This window comes from Panthera pardus, unplaced genomic scaffold (assembly GCF_024362965.1).
Source record: "Panthera pardus isolate Hobbes unplaced genomic scaffold, ASM2436296v1 HiC_scaffold_3, whole genome shotgun sequence".
Classification (NCBI taxonomy): domain Eukaryota; kingdom Metazoa; phylum Chordata; class Mammalia; order Carnivora; family Felidae; genus Panthera; species Panthera pardus.
Window position 1 is genome coordinate 5,950,068 of NW_026526876.1, and position 15,323 is coordinate 5,965,390.

General features: G+C 44.5%; 1 protein-coding gene across 6 annotated transcripts in view; it reads right to left on the reverse strand.

The window, feature by feature from the left end:
- ARHGAP44 (Rho GTPase activating protein 44) overlaps positions 1-15,323 on the reverse strand; it is a 181,225-nt gene that overhangs the window by 52,171 nt on the left and 113,731 nt on the right. For all 6 annotated transcript variants that reach the window (XR_008418830.1, XM_053893121.1, XM_053893120.1 and 3 more), the window contains 2 exons: positions 8,478-8,589; positions 4,395-4,471 (listed from right to left, as the gene is read on the reverse strand). Coding sequence is in view for 5 of the 6 variants with exons in the window: in XM_053893121.1 (XP_053749096.1) it covers positions 4,395-4,471; positions 8,478-8,589 (189 nt within the window). In the remaining variant the exon portion in view is untranslated. The remainder of the gene's footprint in view (positions 1-4,394; positions 4,472-8,477; positions 8,590-15,323) is intronic.

The following is a 15,323-nucleotide window of genomic DNA, read 5'->3' on the forward strand; positions in this document are numbered from 1 at the left end:
GCCCCCACCCTTCATCACTGTGACCAACTGACAGGCCAAGAAAGTGGCATGTAAGCAAAGTCCGGACAAACGAGCCTCTCCTTTGTACTTCTAGAACTAGAACGAAAGGGTCAAGGGTCATGCTGAAGAGACATGAGCCTAGAGGACCATGAAGACAATGGATGGAAGAGGCCCGTATGTGGAGAGAAGCAGAGGTGACAGATGAAGAACAGCTATTGCCCTCCCTTCCAGAGGTACTTAAATCGGCCACAGCTCCACAATTCACTTCTAATTAGCCACTTCCTTACTTCCATGAGCTACTCAGGATCCTTCCCCAAACTCTCCTGCTTTATTTATATTAGTTTATCTGCTTCTGAAGAAGGCAGGTGTCTTAATCTGCTCAGGATGCCATGATAATATGCCACACACCTGGGAGCTTGAACAACAGGAATTGGTTTTCTCATAGCTCTGAAGACTGCAAGTCCTAGGTCAAGGCTCTGGCAAGGTTTGGGTTTGGGGAGGGCTCTGTTGCTGGTTGGCAGAGAGCTGCCTCCTCACTCCTCAGCACACGGCCCTTCCTCTGAGCATGGAGAGAGAAAGAAATCTCTCTTCCTCTTCTTATAAGGCCACCAACCCTACTGGATTAAGGCCCTCCCCTTACGACCTGACTTCATCTTAATTACTTCAGAAAGGCCCTATCTCCAAAGACTGTAGGGATTAGTGCTTCGACATATGAATTTGGGGAGGGAAAACACAATTTAGTCCACAGTGGGATCCAGAGGCATCAATTCAGCAGAAATGTGACGTGTTCTGGACTCAGAAGGGTTGACCTTGAGATACGTGCCCAGAAAAAAAGTGAGGCAGACTTTGGAAAGGAATGGGGCTCCTTCTGTAACCATTGTCCAACCAAACCTATCACAGAAAAGACATCTGTATAACATTCAATTCAGTTTAATTCAATTCAGTTCAATTCAATTCAGTTCAGTTCAATTCAATTCAGTTCCATTCAGTTCAATTCAATTCAGTTCAGTTCAATTCAGTTCAGTTCAATTCAATTCAGTTCAATTCAGTTCAATTCAAATCAGTTCAATTCAATTCAGTTCAATTCAATTCGCATCTTTAATCCAGCGTAAAGCTTCCTTGAGTTTTTCCTCCATCCTCCTTATCTACAATCTTTTACTCAGCTTTGGTCTTCTCTGAGGATATGAAGGCTTATCAAATTGGCTTTTGAAACAGATAAACCAGATATACTCGGATAGAGGTAAAGACACACCTCGAATTTGAATTAAACACTGGAAAAATGAGGTGGATTTGACACTACTCACCCTAGTTGTAGTAGAATTCAAAGATCTAGTCACAATGATCAAGAGCGTGTGTCCACCTGGGACATGCTGCACAGTGGAGAGTGTAACTCATGAAGGACCAAACAAACAAGACTAAAGAAAGGTCTAATAATCAGAAGAAGGACATCACAAAGAACAGAAGTGCAAACTGACCACACGGGGAGGCTGGGAGGGGTAGAGATCAGGGCAGGGAGAACCCAACTGTTCCAGAAGAGCGGCTGGTGATCTTGCTATTGAACATTTGGTCTTACTCTCACTGCTGCCTCTCGGGATGCAGTCCTCATGTGGGCTGACGAGCCAGGGGTCAGGGAAAAGGCAGAAGTTGGGGGTGGGTTGGCTTCCGAAACAACGAGGGTTGTGAAGGGTCTCGGCTGAAGTTCAGAGGCATAAAGATTTGGATAGGGGAGGTAGCGATTTCCTCCCCGAATCCCAGCATATAAGAGATGACGGGCTGGAAATGTGCAAGAGTTCATTATATGGCAGAGTTCATTAAATCATGGAAGGCAGGTTCCTAATGACGCTTCTCTATGGTTTCAGAATCTCTACGCCACTTGGTGTCACCATCAAAAACACACCATGTGACCAGATGGACCATAACTGCCCACACACTCCCCATCTCATAAGGAGAGTGAACAAAAATACGAACGTAGAGACAGCAACTGCGAGCCCCTGATGCTACTAGGATCTGGCCCCCCAACCAGAAGCTCCGTGTTGGAAATTCAGGTTTCCCTTACAGAAGCAGAGAGAAGCCCTCTGAGCTAAGAACCAGGTCCCCACAGAAGGAAATCACTCTACAAACCCAGGAGCAAGGCATCTACCAGTGGGACCAACAGCATGTGTTTCCTCCTCCTGTGTGACTCCCACATGTGGGTCTTGAATGCTGACGTCATGGGAGCATCTGTATGTGACCCAAGCATGTAGTCGTGAGCGATGCCAAATGAACACTCCCCATACAACCTGCTCGGTCTTCCTCCACATACGCTAAGGAGAGAGCCTCAGGGGGCGCCTGGGTGGCTCTGTTGGTGAAGCGTCCAACTCTTGATTTCGGCTCAGGCCATGATCTCATGGCGCATGAGATCCAGCCCTGCGTCAGGCTCTGCGCTAACAGTATGGGGCCTGCTTGGGATTCTCTCTCTCCCTCCCTCTCTCTGCCCCTCCCCTGCTCATGCTCTCTTTCTCTCTCAAAATATATACATAAACTTTGGGGCGGGGAAGGAGAGAGCCTCAGATCTGGGTCAGAATAGCTCTGACAACCTTTCTGTTCCTCTTCCTTCTTAACAGAAGAAGAGTGTCAGCATCACCACCTTCCGTAGGCAACGGGATTTAACAGCACTGGCTTTGCTTTTGTCCCGGTCACTTTCAGGTGTAGCCAGTACATATACAGCAGGGGCTACCGCGTTTCGGTTTCTGGGAGCGCTCCACAATGTTTCTAACAGATTCATTGGGCAGAAGTGAATCAACTTTTTACCAGATGTGTGGCTCCAGAGGCCCCCAAAACCGTTCAGGTGGACTGGGAGTCTGGGAAACACAAAATTAACTAAAGAAATCTTCGTGTCTCTGTTGATACGACCCGTTCTATTTCTGGTCTTGGGGGACTGGCCTACATTTCCTATTGGTCCAGATGCAGAATTCCAGGGTCTGAACCAGTTACCGTAGCTGCTTCCTTTTGTAAAGCAGTTGCAAAGTGTTAAAAAAAAAAAAAAAAGGGATAAACGTGATCTCACTGGACACTGAAAACAATCCTCAAGTCAACCCACAAGTGGCGTTATTACCCGTGGGCAGGTGAGGGCACTGGAGTTCGGGGGGCAGGTGGACTGAGTAACGTAACCAGGTGGTCTGGATCTGGGAACCTCACCAGAGATTCCTGGTTCAGGATTCTATATTGCATCTCTCGGCCCAAGCAGATCCGTCTATTTGGGGTTTGTTTTTGTTTCTTTTTCTCAGGAAAATCAAAAAAGAGCTGTGCAGGTGATTAAAACTGACCGCCCAAAGGTCCTAGAGTCAAACCAAAATGTGCCTTCCACATTCGTATTCGTGAACTTACATTCCTTCGAGGTGTGAGCTTGGGCGCACACACCAGGGCAAGAATTAGAAAGGTGGATACGCGCCATTGGGACAAAAGGAGGCCAGAGTCAATGGTGGCGTCTCGGAGCCTCTGGAGGTTCCCCTGCTGTAACAGGAGCTTTCTGGGGGCTTCTGGGAGACAGTGCCGGAGGAGAACAGCACAGTGGGAATGGTGCTTCCCTCATAATAGTCTGGGGTTCAGAACACGGCTACAGAGGGGACAGCTGCACCACTGGCCCCTTCTACCCCAGCCACACTGCCTTCATGCTGTACCCTGGATATGGCAGCCTGACTCCCCACCTCAGGACCTCTGCATGTGCTGTTCCTGCTGTCATGAATCCTTCTGCACCCAATCTCTGCATGGCTACCTCCTTGTCATTTGTGTCCCAGATCAAGTGTCACCTCCTCCAAAAAAGCCTCCTCTGTTTTAACGGACCTAATGTTGTTGCCTTCCTTTCTCCATCATTCTCTCTCAAAATTGCACCGTGCTATCTTCATTTTTTTTTTTTAAATTAATTAGTTTGAGAGACTGAGACAGAGAGAGTGTGTGCGTGAGCAGGGAGAGGGACAGAGAGAGAATCCCAAGCAGGCTCCGCACCGTCAACACAGAGCCCAAAACAGGGCTCGATCTCACGAACTGTGAGATCATGACCTGAGCTGAAACCCAGAGTCGGGTGTTTCACCGACTGAGCCCCTCAGGCATCCCAAGTGCCGTCTTCTTTATATGACTCACGGCTGCCCGAAATCACCACATGTTCACTCCTCATCTAGGGTTTCTGTCTCTCACACTAGACTACAGCCCCCAAGAGAGCAGGGACCCCATGTCTCTGACTCATGACTCTTACCGCCAGTGCCTGGCACGTTGTGAGTGTTCGGAAAAACTTAGTCAATGAAAACATACTCAACATGCAAACCCCTACACGCAAAGCCCTACACGCCACCCCCCCCCCCCCCAAATATGATCACTATTCCTTGCAAGAAGCAAAAATGAAAGCGGAGAAACTCTACCTTGTTCGTGATGAATCCATATCCAACACCAACTTTGCTAAATGTTTCCTCTGCTTCTGAATATTTGGGATTTCCACCTGTGGTTACAGAAGGTAAGAGACATAGTCAAACTGAAGTTCCAGACAAATTCTTTTCGTTTTTAAAATGTATATATATTTTTAAAATTTTTTAATGTTATTTTGAGAGAGAGACAGAGAGAGACAGAGAGAGAGAGAACGAACCAGGAGGTGTGGGGCAGAGAGAGAGGGAGACACAGAATCCGAAGCAGGTGCTTCAGGCTCCGAGCTGTCAGCACAGAGCCCGACACGGGGCTCGAACTCACGGACTGCAAGATCATGACCTGAGCTGGAGTTGGATGCTTAACCGACTGAGCCACCCGGGCACCCCAAGTTCCAGATAAATTCTTAAAGAACTACGGACAGCCAGCCATTCAACAAGTGTGGTGGAGGGCTCCCAAGCCTTATTTCCGGATGAAACCTTTGATTCTTGATCCTGAGCTGACCTCTGCTCTTTTTTTCGCCGGACACCTGCCAGGCCCCCCATCACCCAGACCCTGTAGGGGTTCTGCTCTGCTCTGCTCACTGATGCCTGGCCTCATTCTTGTTCCTACCTCAGCCAGCAAAAAAAAAAAAAAAAGGCTCAATCCCAGCTCTGTCCTCCACACCAGGGTCACAAGTGGAGAGCAAAGCAGAAAGAGTGGACACACGGACCTAATTCAAAACAGACAGCAGGCGGATGACGGAGACGAGTCTCAGGAGACCTGAGATCCGATGAGGAATGCAATTAGGACATATTTTTATAGAAATTCAGTAAGAAGTTTTTCCAAAATAAAAACCAAATAAACACAGCCATGGCTTTGCTCGGCTACAGCAAGTTCTTCCATAGTGGGTGTATGTGGATGCTCTTTCTCTATTTTTATTTCTAAAAAAATGACTTCTCTCAACATCCCGGGGTGTGGGATTTGGGGTCCAGGCTTAGCCAAAGTGGGGCAGGAAGTGAGAATTTCGAAGGGAAAATTGGCTGTGCATTGAAACCAGCATCATCTCAGGCTATGGTTTTTATAGAGAAGGAAGAAATGGGAAGAAGATCTTCTGAGCAGGGATGACTGACGTATGGGGGTAATAACTTCTGGCAGGTAAGAGAAGATGTGGCCCTGGGCTCCCAGAGTCATCACTGCCCCCAGAAGCAAAGTTGGAGGGTCACAGGGACATCTGGGTGGTGTTAAGTGAGCCTCAGCATCCAGGTCAAACACATCCCTTGGGTTTCAGTCAGGCTTTGCCAGGGACCCCAAACCACCTTTATGAAGAGAGAAGGGCCTCTCATGCACGCTGTTGGTTGAGCAATGGCCTCTAACCGGATGGTATCTGAGAAGTCTAGAGCTGATCTCTGTCAAACCACCATATGCAGGATTTTCTCCTTGAATACTTTTAGGCACCCAAGTATTTATTTGCCCATACATTCTGTCACAGAAATTGCATCGGGAGATGTGGAGGTGCTGGGGGCAGTCTGGGAAGGAAACCAGACGTGGTCTGGAGCAATGCTAATCCAATATGGTAGCCTCTAGCTCCTGGTGGCTACATCATTTTAAATTCTCAGGAACACAATAGCCAAACTCTGGAAAGAGCCTAAATGTCCATCAACTGATGAATGGATAAAGAAATTGTGGTTTATATATACAATGGAATACTACGTGGCAATGAGAAAAAATGAAATCTGGCCTTTTGTAGCAATGTGGATGGAACTGGAGAGTGTGATGCTAAGTGAAATAAGTCACACAGAGAAAGACAGATACCATATGTTTTCACTCTTATGTGGATCCTGAAAAACTTAACAGAAGACCATGGGGGAGGGGAAGGAAAAAAAAAAAAAGGTTAGAGAGGGAGGGAGCCAAAACATAAGAGACTCTTAGAAACTGAGAACAAACTGAGGGTTGATGGGGGGTGGGGTGGGAGGTGAGGGTGGGTGATGGGCATTGAGGAGGGCATCTGTTGGGATGAGCACTGGGTGTTGTAAGGAAACCAATGTGACAATAAATTCCATATTTAAAAAAAAATTAAAAAAATTCTCAGGAGCAAAAATTAAACAAAATTAAAAATTGAATTCCTCAGTCACACCAACCACATTTCAAGAGCTCGATGGCCATGGGTGGCTACTGGAGAACAAACTGTGCAGATGTAAAGCATTTACATCACTGCAGGCAGCCATATGGGATGGTACCCAGGGAGGTTTTATAGGACCAACTAGAGGCAATCGGGGGGAGGTCCGGGGTTCAAGGCAAAAAAAACCCCAATCATTTCCTTTCTTACTTGACACACAATTTTACTTGGTGGAAGCCAGCAAAGTCGTCACAGAGACCTCAAGGTGTCTTTGTAATAAAACGGTTTTTATTTAGTACCCTTTAAAATCCAGGGATGAAGGAGATTAAGAGCACACTTATTAATGTTTGTTTATTTTTGAGAGAGACAAAGTGTGAATGGAGGAGGGGCCGAGAGAGAGGGGGAGACACAGAATCCGAAGTGGGATCCAGGCTCTGAGCTGTCAGCACAGAGCCCGACACGGGGTTCGAACCCACGAACCGCGAGATCATGACCTGAGCCAAAGTCGGACGCTCAACCGACTGAGCCACCCAGGCATCCCAAGAGCACACGTACTGCGAGGAGCACTGAGTAACGTACAGAATTGTTGAATCAGTATGTTTGTGCAGCTGAGGCTAATATAACACTGTGTGTTAACCGCACTGGAATTCATGCAAATAAACTAAACTAAAATGAGTAAAATAAAATAAGTAAATAAATAAAAATAAAAATAAATAAATTAAAATAAAATAAATTAATAAAATAAATAAATAAAATAAAATAAAAATAAAATAAAATAAAAATAAAAATAAATAAATTAAAATAAAATAAATTAATAAAATAAATAAAAAATAAAATAAAATAAAAAATAAACTAATAATATAAAAGAAAAAATAAAATGAATAAAATAAAAATAATAAAATAAAATAAATGAATAAAATAAAATGAATAAAGTAAAATAAAATGAATAAAATAAAATAAAAAGTAAATGAATAAAACAAAATAAAAAATAAAATAATAAAACGAAATAAATAAAATGAGTAAAATAAAATAAAAATAAATTAAAATAACAAAAGAACAAAATAAATAAAAGTAAAATAAAAAATAAAATAAGATATAATAAACTAATAATATAAAATAAAATAAAAAATAAAATGAGTGAAATAAAAATAAAATAAAATAAATGAATAAAATAAAATGAATAAAATAAAATAAAAATAAAAGTAAATGGGGCGCCTGGGTGGCTCAGTCGGTTAAGCGTCCGACTTCGGCTCAGGTCACGATCTCGCGGTATGTGAGTTCGAGCCCCGCATCGGGCTCTGTGCTGACTGCTCAGAGCCTGGAGCCTGTTTCAGATTCTGTGTCTCCCTCTCTCTCTCTGACCCTCCCCTGTTCGTGCTCTGTCTCTCTCTGTCTCAAAAATGAATAAATGTTAAAAAAAAAAAATTAAAAAAAATAAATAAAAGTAAATGAATAAAACAAAATAAAAAATAGAATAAAAAATAATAAAATAAAATGAATAAAATAAAATAAAAATAAATTAAAATAGATGAATAAAATAATAAAATAAAATAAAATAAAAATAAGGTAAACTAATAAAAGAAAAAATAAAATGAATAAGTACAATAAAATAAAATAAATGAATAAAATGAATAAAGTACAATAAAAATAATCAAATCAAATCAAATCAATCCATGTACACATAACCTGTGAGCCCCTACAGAGTCTCCTTCTGAGGAAGGGCTGCCTTCATTTCAGTGAAGACTAGAGACGGGTGGAGGGCAGGGACAGTATAGCAGTGTAGACCCTGGTGGGGAAGGAGGTACAGTGCCAGCTTTATTCCCTTCCCCAGCGGAACGCCAACAGAGACCAGTACGGGTGGGAGACAGAGCTGACAAACAGTGCACGGGGCTGTCATACCAGGGAATCCTGACCACGCGGACAGGCAGTAACCATCCGTGGTGAAAAACAGTCTCACAGCGCGGGTGGCCTCATCCCCGCTGCTTACCTCGGCCAGCAAAAACAGGGGCTCAATCACGTCTCTCTCCACCTGCAACTCAAAGTGGATCAGCTCCTGAGCCAGCTTGTCCTCGGTCTCTCCACAGAGTTTCAGCATCTTCCTGCAACAGGAGGGGGAAGCCAGGCTGAAAACCCCAGAAGGCAAGAGGTCACCTGCAACCACCATCATCGGCTCAAGGCTGGGTAAGCTTTCAGGGGATGGTGTTCCTACACTGGCTGGTTCCCCTGCTGCAACACTGACCAACGTGCTCCATTCATTTGCATTTCTGAAATTTTCAGGTTTTTTTTTTTTTTTTTAACATTTATTTTTTGGGAAGAGGCAAGCGGGAGAGGGGCAGAGAGAGGGGGACAGGGGATCCAAAGAGGGGTCTGCGCTGACGGGCTGACAGCAGTGAGCCCGATATGAGGCTTGAACTCACAAATCATGAGCTCATGAAATCATGACCTGAGCCGAAGTCGGACGCTCAACCGACTGAGCCACCTAGGCGCCCCTGAAATTTTCAGTTTTTTTAAATGATGCTAAGTACCTACCATGTGCCTGGAGTAAAGGGAACATGTAGGGAAATATAAGAGAGGTGTGGGGAGCACAGACTCATGCATGCTGAATGCACACTCCTCTAAGACCCAGATGCTTCTATCTGCCCGGAGCACTGGAAAACTAGCTATAACTGATACACGAACAAACCAACATCTTTAAACACATTCCAAAATCTTCAATTGCAAGAGGCTCTTAGAGACAGAAAACCCCTTCTCTTAAGCCGTGACAACTTACCTTTGTAGAGAATGAACAATTATCCAGTGGAAAGTTGGAATGGAAAAACCGTTACAAAAGTGTGTTCGTAATAAGCAAATAACAGAAGACCTGAATGAGTAGAAAGCTATATACCATATTCCTAGATGAGATGATACGTTATTTCAAGGATGTTAATGCCCCCTGAATGGGTATACAGACAGTCCTCCTTTTGCGTGGTACCATGCTGACTGAAACTCACGCAAAAAGTTTTTACAAATCAATAAAAGTATAAGAAGAGACCACTGTTACTTTTCAGTTAGTATGTATTTGTTGTTTCCTGTTATGTTTACACTTTGATGACACATAAGCAGTCACATACAATACATGATACCAATGCCCCACCTGAACGACAAGTTCACATCAGGGGGCGCCTGGGTGGCTCAATTGATTAAGCATCTGACTTAGGCTCAGGTCATGATCTCAAGGTTCATGGGTTTGAGCCCCATGTGGGGCTCTGTCCTGATGGCTCAGAGTCTGGAGCCTGCTTCGGATTCTGTCTCCCTTTCTCTCTCTGCCCCTCCCCCACTCACACTGTCTCTGTCTCTCTGTGTCTCTCTCAAAAATAAACATTAAAAAAAGAAACAAGTTCACAGCAATGGTTTTAGGCTGGACCTATCTGCTGCTTGCTTTTTTCATGCATCATCATCTTTGGGGCTTATGTGTCTCGATATCCACAGAATTAAGTCATTCTGGTGTATGCATTTTCACTCCACCATTTATTAACCCTTCCCATAATCAACACTGCCATTCCGTCCAGAGCTGCAGGACATATGTGCACGGTCTCTGTTTGCATGTGAGAATTTTTCTGTGCAAAGGAGAGGAGACACACATCCCCTTAACCTTACTAGATACTTGCTCTTTAAGTGAGAATGCTAACTTCTCTCTCACCAGTGCAAATAGGAGTTCCCAATGCTCCACACTCTCTCCAACCCTCGGTACCAGTAAGGCATTTAATTTCTGCCAAACTGGTGGGTGCAAAACATTACCCCATCCTGACTTTAATTCGCATTCCTTGGCTCCTGGAGAGACTGAAGATCTTTCCGTGTTTGGGGCCATTCACGATTCCTGTTCCACGATGTGCTTGTTCATGTTATTTGTGTACCCGGATCTATTTATTTCATTTTATTTGCAGGAGTTCCTTTTATATACTTAAAAATACGTGTATGGAGGCAGAGTGGATTCACATTCTATTTCATATCTGCTGCAGATGTCAAACTTCCAGGTCGTGGGCTTAGGATCATTGTTTTCTTCTTCTAATGGTGTCTTTGACCTAATTTGTCTGTTACTTACCTCCATGCTCCTGATGCTACTTTGTTGTTGTTGTTGAATTGTAACCACTGGCTATTGACGGCCAACTGTGGAAAGTGAAGATTTAGCTACCTTTACACCTGACCTCCCTGCATGTATTTAGAGACCCTTAGTATTTGCACTATATTTTTGACCCCATGTGTTTGATTCAGAGTCGTATATTGCAATCGCTGGTCTTTGCTGTGTATGTGTCCTCTCTGTGGAGTTAATAATCGCCTTGTTTTGGTTTGCGTGTTTATTTCTCTATAGACCTGATCGAACCCCAAACCCTCCACCACGAACTACTTTCTCTCTTAAGAAACTGAATCACGCTGGATGTGAATGAATTTCAACTTCTCCAATTCTTCTCTCCCGGACCCGCGTCAACCTGGATTGAGTTTTCCTTCAATCGTTTGGCATGGCCATCTTCCCGCATACTTTCTTCCCCATTTCCTGGGATTTTCCTCTGTCCTGTGCTGGACAGACCTTATTTCCCATGTCCTCTGTCTATACCTCTTTCTTGGTCACTCCCTCACTGTCGAGCACGTCTTGCTGAAGCAGCTTGAGAGAGTGTGTGGGAAGTCAATTTTTAAAAAAAATTTTTAATGTTTATTCATTTTTAAGAGAGAGAGAGAGACAGAGACAGTGCATGAGCAGGGGAGGAGCAGAGAGAGAGGGAGACACAGAATCTGAAGTGGGATCCAGGCTCTGAGCTGTCAGCACAGAGCCTGATGTGGGGCCCGAACCCTGAACTGTGAGCTCACGACCTGAGCCAAAGTCGGATGCTTAACCGACTGAACCACCCAGGCGCCCCTTGGGAAGCCAATTGTTGAGACCCTGTGTGCCACAACATTCTCCTCTATTACCCTGAGTGTTGACTGACAGTGAGGCAGGATACTGAATTCTACACTGATCATCAGACGCCTTCAGAAATTTGAAGGCATTCCACAGTAATTAATCTTCTGTTTCTACTGTTGATCTTGGCAAGTCTGGAAGCATTCAGATTTCTGAGACTTTGTCTATGACAATTTTTTTTTTTTTTTTTTTTTTTTTTTTTGCTCCAGAAGGTTGTAGAATCTTTTCACTTGTCACTCGGTCCTCACTAGTGGTGAGCCTGGCACTGGTCCAACTTTTTCTATTGTACCAGGAGCTCCGTGGGCCCTTTCAATAGAACAGCTCATGCCCTTCGGTTCTGGAAAACTCTTTCGGATTCCTTTATTATTTAAGTTATTCCTTAACTACTGTTACTGCTAGGATTATTTCTTCCTCTCCTTTTCTCTGAAGTCCTGCTATTCAGGCCTAAAACCTCCTGGATTCGCCTTCCAATCTTCCAACTTTTCTATTTTCCACATCATGGTCATGTTTTTCTAGCCTCTGAATTTCTTCCACTTTATCTTCTAAACCTACCACTGAAAAAAAGTTGTACGTTTTGTTTCCATGAGCTTGCTTTTGATCTCAGAGTATTTTTCCATAAGTTTTTTTTTTTTTAAGTTTATTTATGAGACAGAGAGCGAGCACGAGCAGGGAAGGAGCGGAGAAAGAGGAAGAGAGAAGGAATCCCAAGCAGGTTCTACGCTGCCAGCTCAGAGCCCAATGCAAGGCTGGAACTCTTGAACCTGCAAGATCATGACCTGAGCCAAAACCAAGCTTATGGCACCCCCATAAGCATTTTTTTAATTTTTTTGAATGTTTGTTTATTTTTGAGAAAGACAGAGCATGAGCGGGGGAGGGGCACAGAGAGGGGGAGACACAGAATCCAAAGCAGGCTCCAGGCTCTGAGCTGTCAGCACAGAGCCCAACGCAGGGCTCGAACCCATGAACCGTGAGATCATGACCTGAGTCGAAGTCGGACGCTCAACCGACTAAGCCACCCAGGTGCCCCGCCCCCCCCCCCCCCTTTTTTTTTTAAATTGACACCCTGGGCTGTTGTGTGTTTTTTTTTAAATACTTTTTTTTTTCATTGAGATATAACTGACAAACATCCTTTTATTTCACGGACGCATTATTTTCTCTGATCACATGACAATGTTACGTGAAGCATTTTCCTGAAAGTATCTCCTCCTGACGTGGTATCTATCTCTCCCCAGTTACATTCTCTGCCCCCACCTCCAATTGTTTTGGTATATAGGTTTCAGGTCAGACTTCCCTCCAATGTGTGGAGATCTGGGACGCCTGTCTATATTTAAGAGTGGAGACTCGGGGGCGCCTGGGTGGCTCAGTTGTTTAAGCGTCCAACTTCAGCTCAGGTCATGATCTCGTGGTTTGTGAGTTCAAGCCCCACATCGGGCTCTGTGCTGACAGCTTGGAGCCTGCTTCAGATTCTTTGTCTCCCTTGCTCTCTGCCCCTCCACTGCTCACGCTCTGTCTCTCTCTCTCAAAAATAAACATGAAAAAAAAAAAAAGAGTGGAGACTCAAAGCTGGGAGTACGTGAAGAAAGGCTTCGAGATCGTCTGTAGGATGGTCAAGATGGGTCATGTTAATTGGAGCAGTGTCCCCTCCAATATCTTTGATCTTTAGTCCATTCCTGTTGGGCCGGTCACATTTGCCAGGCTCTTGTTTCTTTCCTGCCTAGAGAGCACGGGCCTGGGGAGGCTTGCAGAGGTCAGGGGGAAGAGACATGAAGAGTCTCAGCATCCAGTATGCGTCAGTCACTTTAACGCCTGAGACCCTTACACGGTGCCCGCGGTCTGGGGACACTCTGCTTTACCCCCTCCAGAGAACAAAGCTGCAGACTCTTCTGCTGGGGTTGGGCACAAGGGGATGAGAGTCTCCCAGGGCTGTGGATAAGGGCTGCGTGTGAACCGTCCAAGTGGTACCCGACTAGCTTTTGATGCGCATGCCTAACTGCAATCCCTCGCCATTCTAGAGATCCCGAGGGCCAGCAGCCCTGAACCAGTGAGCATTTTGGGACGTAAGGGATGTGGCTCTCTGCAGAGCCTACTTCTGGCTCCGGAGTCCCCTTTCTGAGACCCGCTAATACCGGGTCAGTTACTGGTACCATCCAGAACCTTTACAGCTTTCGCCAACTCTTGTTTTCTTTCCTGGCTTTCAGGCCTTTCCAGGTTTATTAGATGGTTGTGCTCAGTCTGTCATGTTTACCTGGGTGTCCTCATCACCTGACCTTCAATCTACCTGCGTCACTATGTTTTGGGCAAGTCTCTGAAACGGCGCGGGTGTCTTATCCACCTGCGACTCTCTAGATTATGAGCAGTCGAGGTTATTTCGTCCTCTACAACTAGAGATACAGACCCAGTAAGTGCTCTCAATTTCACCTGCTGTTTGCCCTTTATTACGCTTTTCTCTTGGCCCGTGCTGCTCGTGTAGCCCCTCCCAGGGGGTGTTTTCTATTTTTATCGGTTTCCCTTTACATCCTTTCACTAGTTTACAGGTTTTCCATTCTATTCCCTGTGTGGTGGCTCATTTTTCCAACATGCACACTATACATGGAAATGTGATACCTTTTAAGAAAACACTTCTTAACGTTTATTTTTGAGAGAGAGCAGAGCGCAAGCAGGGAAGGGGCAGAGAGAGAGGGAGGCACAGAATCCGAAGCAGGCTCCAGGCTCCGAGATGTCAGCACAGAGCCCGATGACGGGCTCAAACTCACGAGCTGTGAGATCATGACCGGAGCCGAAGCTGGATGCCTAATCGACTGAGCCCCCCAGGCCCTCCTCCCCCTGCTTTTTAAAATTCCCTATGTTGTATACCTTTCATCTTTGTGACTGGTTTCATAACTGGAAGCCTGGCCCTCGCACCCCTCCCCTCTGGGCAACCATGAGTGTGTTCTCTATATTTATAGGTCTGTTTCTGCTTTGTTTGTTTGTTTTTGAGTCCACATGTAAATGAAATCATATAGTATTTGTCTTTCTCGGTCTGTCTGATTTATTTCACTTAGCATAAAACCCTCTAGGTCCATCCATGATCACAAGCGGCAACATCTTACTCTTTTTTACGGCTTAGTAATATTCCATCATATATAAATACACACACACACACACACACACACACACACCACTTGGGCTGCTTCCGAATCCTTGCTATAGTACATAATGCTGCAACAAACACAGGAGTGCATATACGCTTGTGAATTCGGGTTTTTGTTTTCTCTGGGTAAATACCCAATAGCACGACTACTGGGCCGTAGAGTAGCTCTATTTCTAATTTTTGGAGGAACCTCCATCCTGTTTTCCAAAGTGGCTTCCACCTGTTTGCATTTCCACCCACAGCGCACGAGGCTTCTTTCCCCACAACCCCCCTCCCCCAGCATCCTCGCCAATAGCTTGCCTCATGTTTTTAAATCATATTAAGTACGATTTGAATTTTTCAAAGTCCTATTTGCTTTTTCTTTGATTCTATTCTCTCTCTCCCTCTTTTTTTTTTTTTTTTTTTCCATATCACTTGATTCTTTTGTTAAGGACTATTTTGTCTTTACATGTTAATTGACATACATAATATAATCGACGTATAACGGTATATTAGCTCTAGGTGCACGACACAATGATTCCATATTTGTATATATCGTGAAAAGAGCATGAGAAGTCTAGTTAACATTTGTCACCGTACATAGTTCCAAAAACACTTTTCCTTAAAAATATGGAATGTTTCACCCACCTGTGTGTTACCCATTTCTGGGGGCCGTGCTAACATCTACTGTTCTGATTTGGGGGTACGTGCTGCTAAAGCCTGCACTGTCCGTAATTTTTCAGCTTCATGTTAAGAACAGTTGCTTCATAGCGACATTATGATTTCCTATT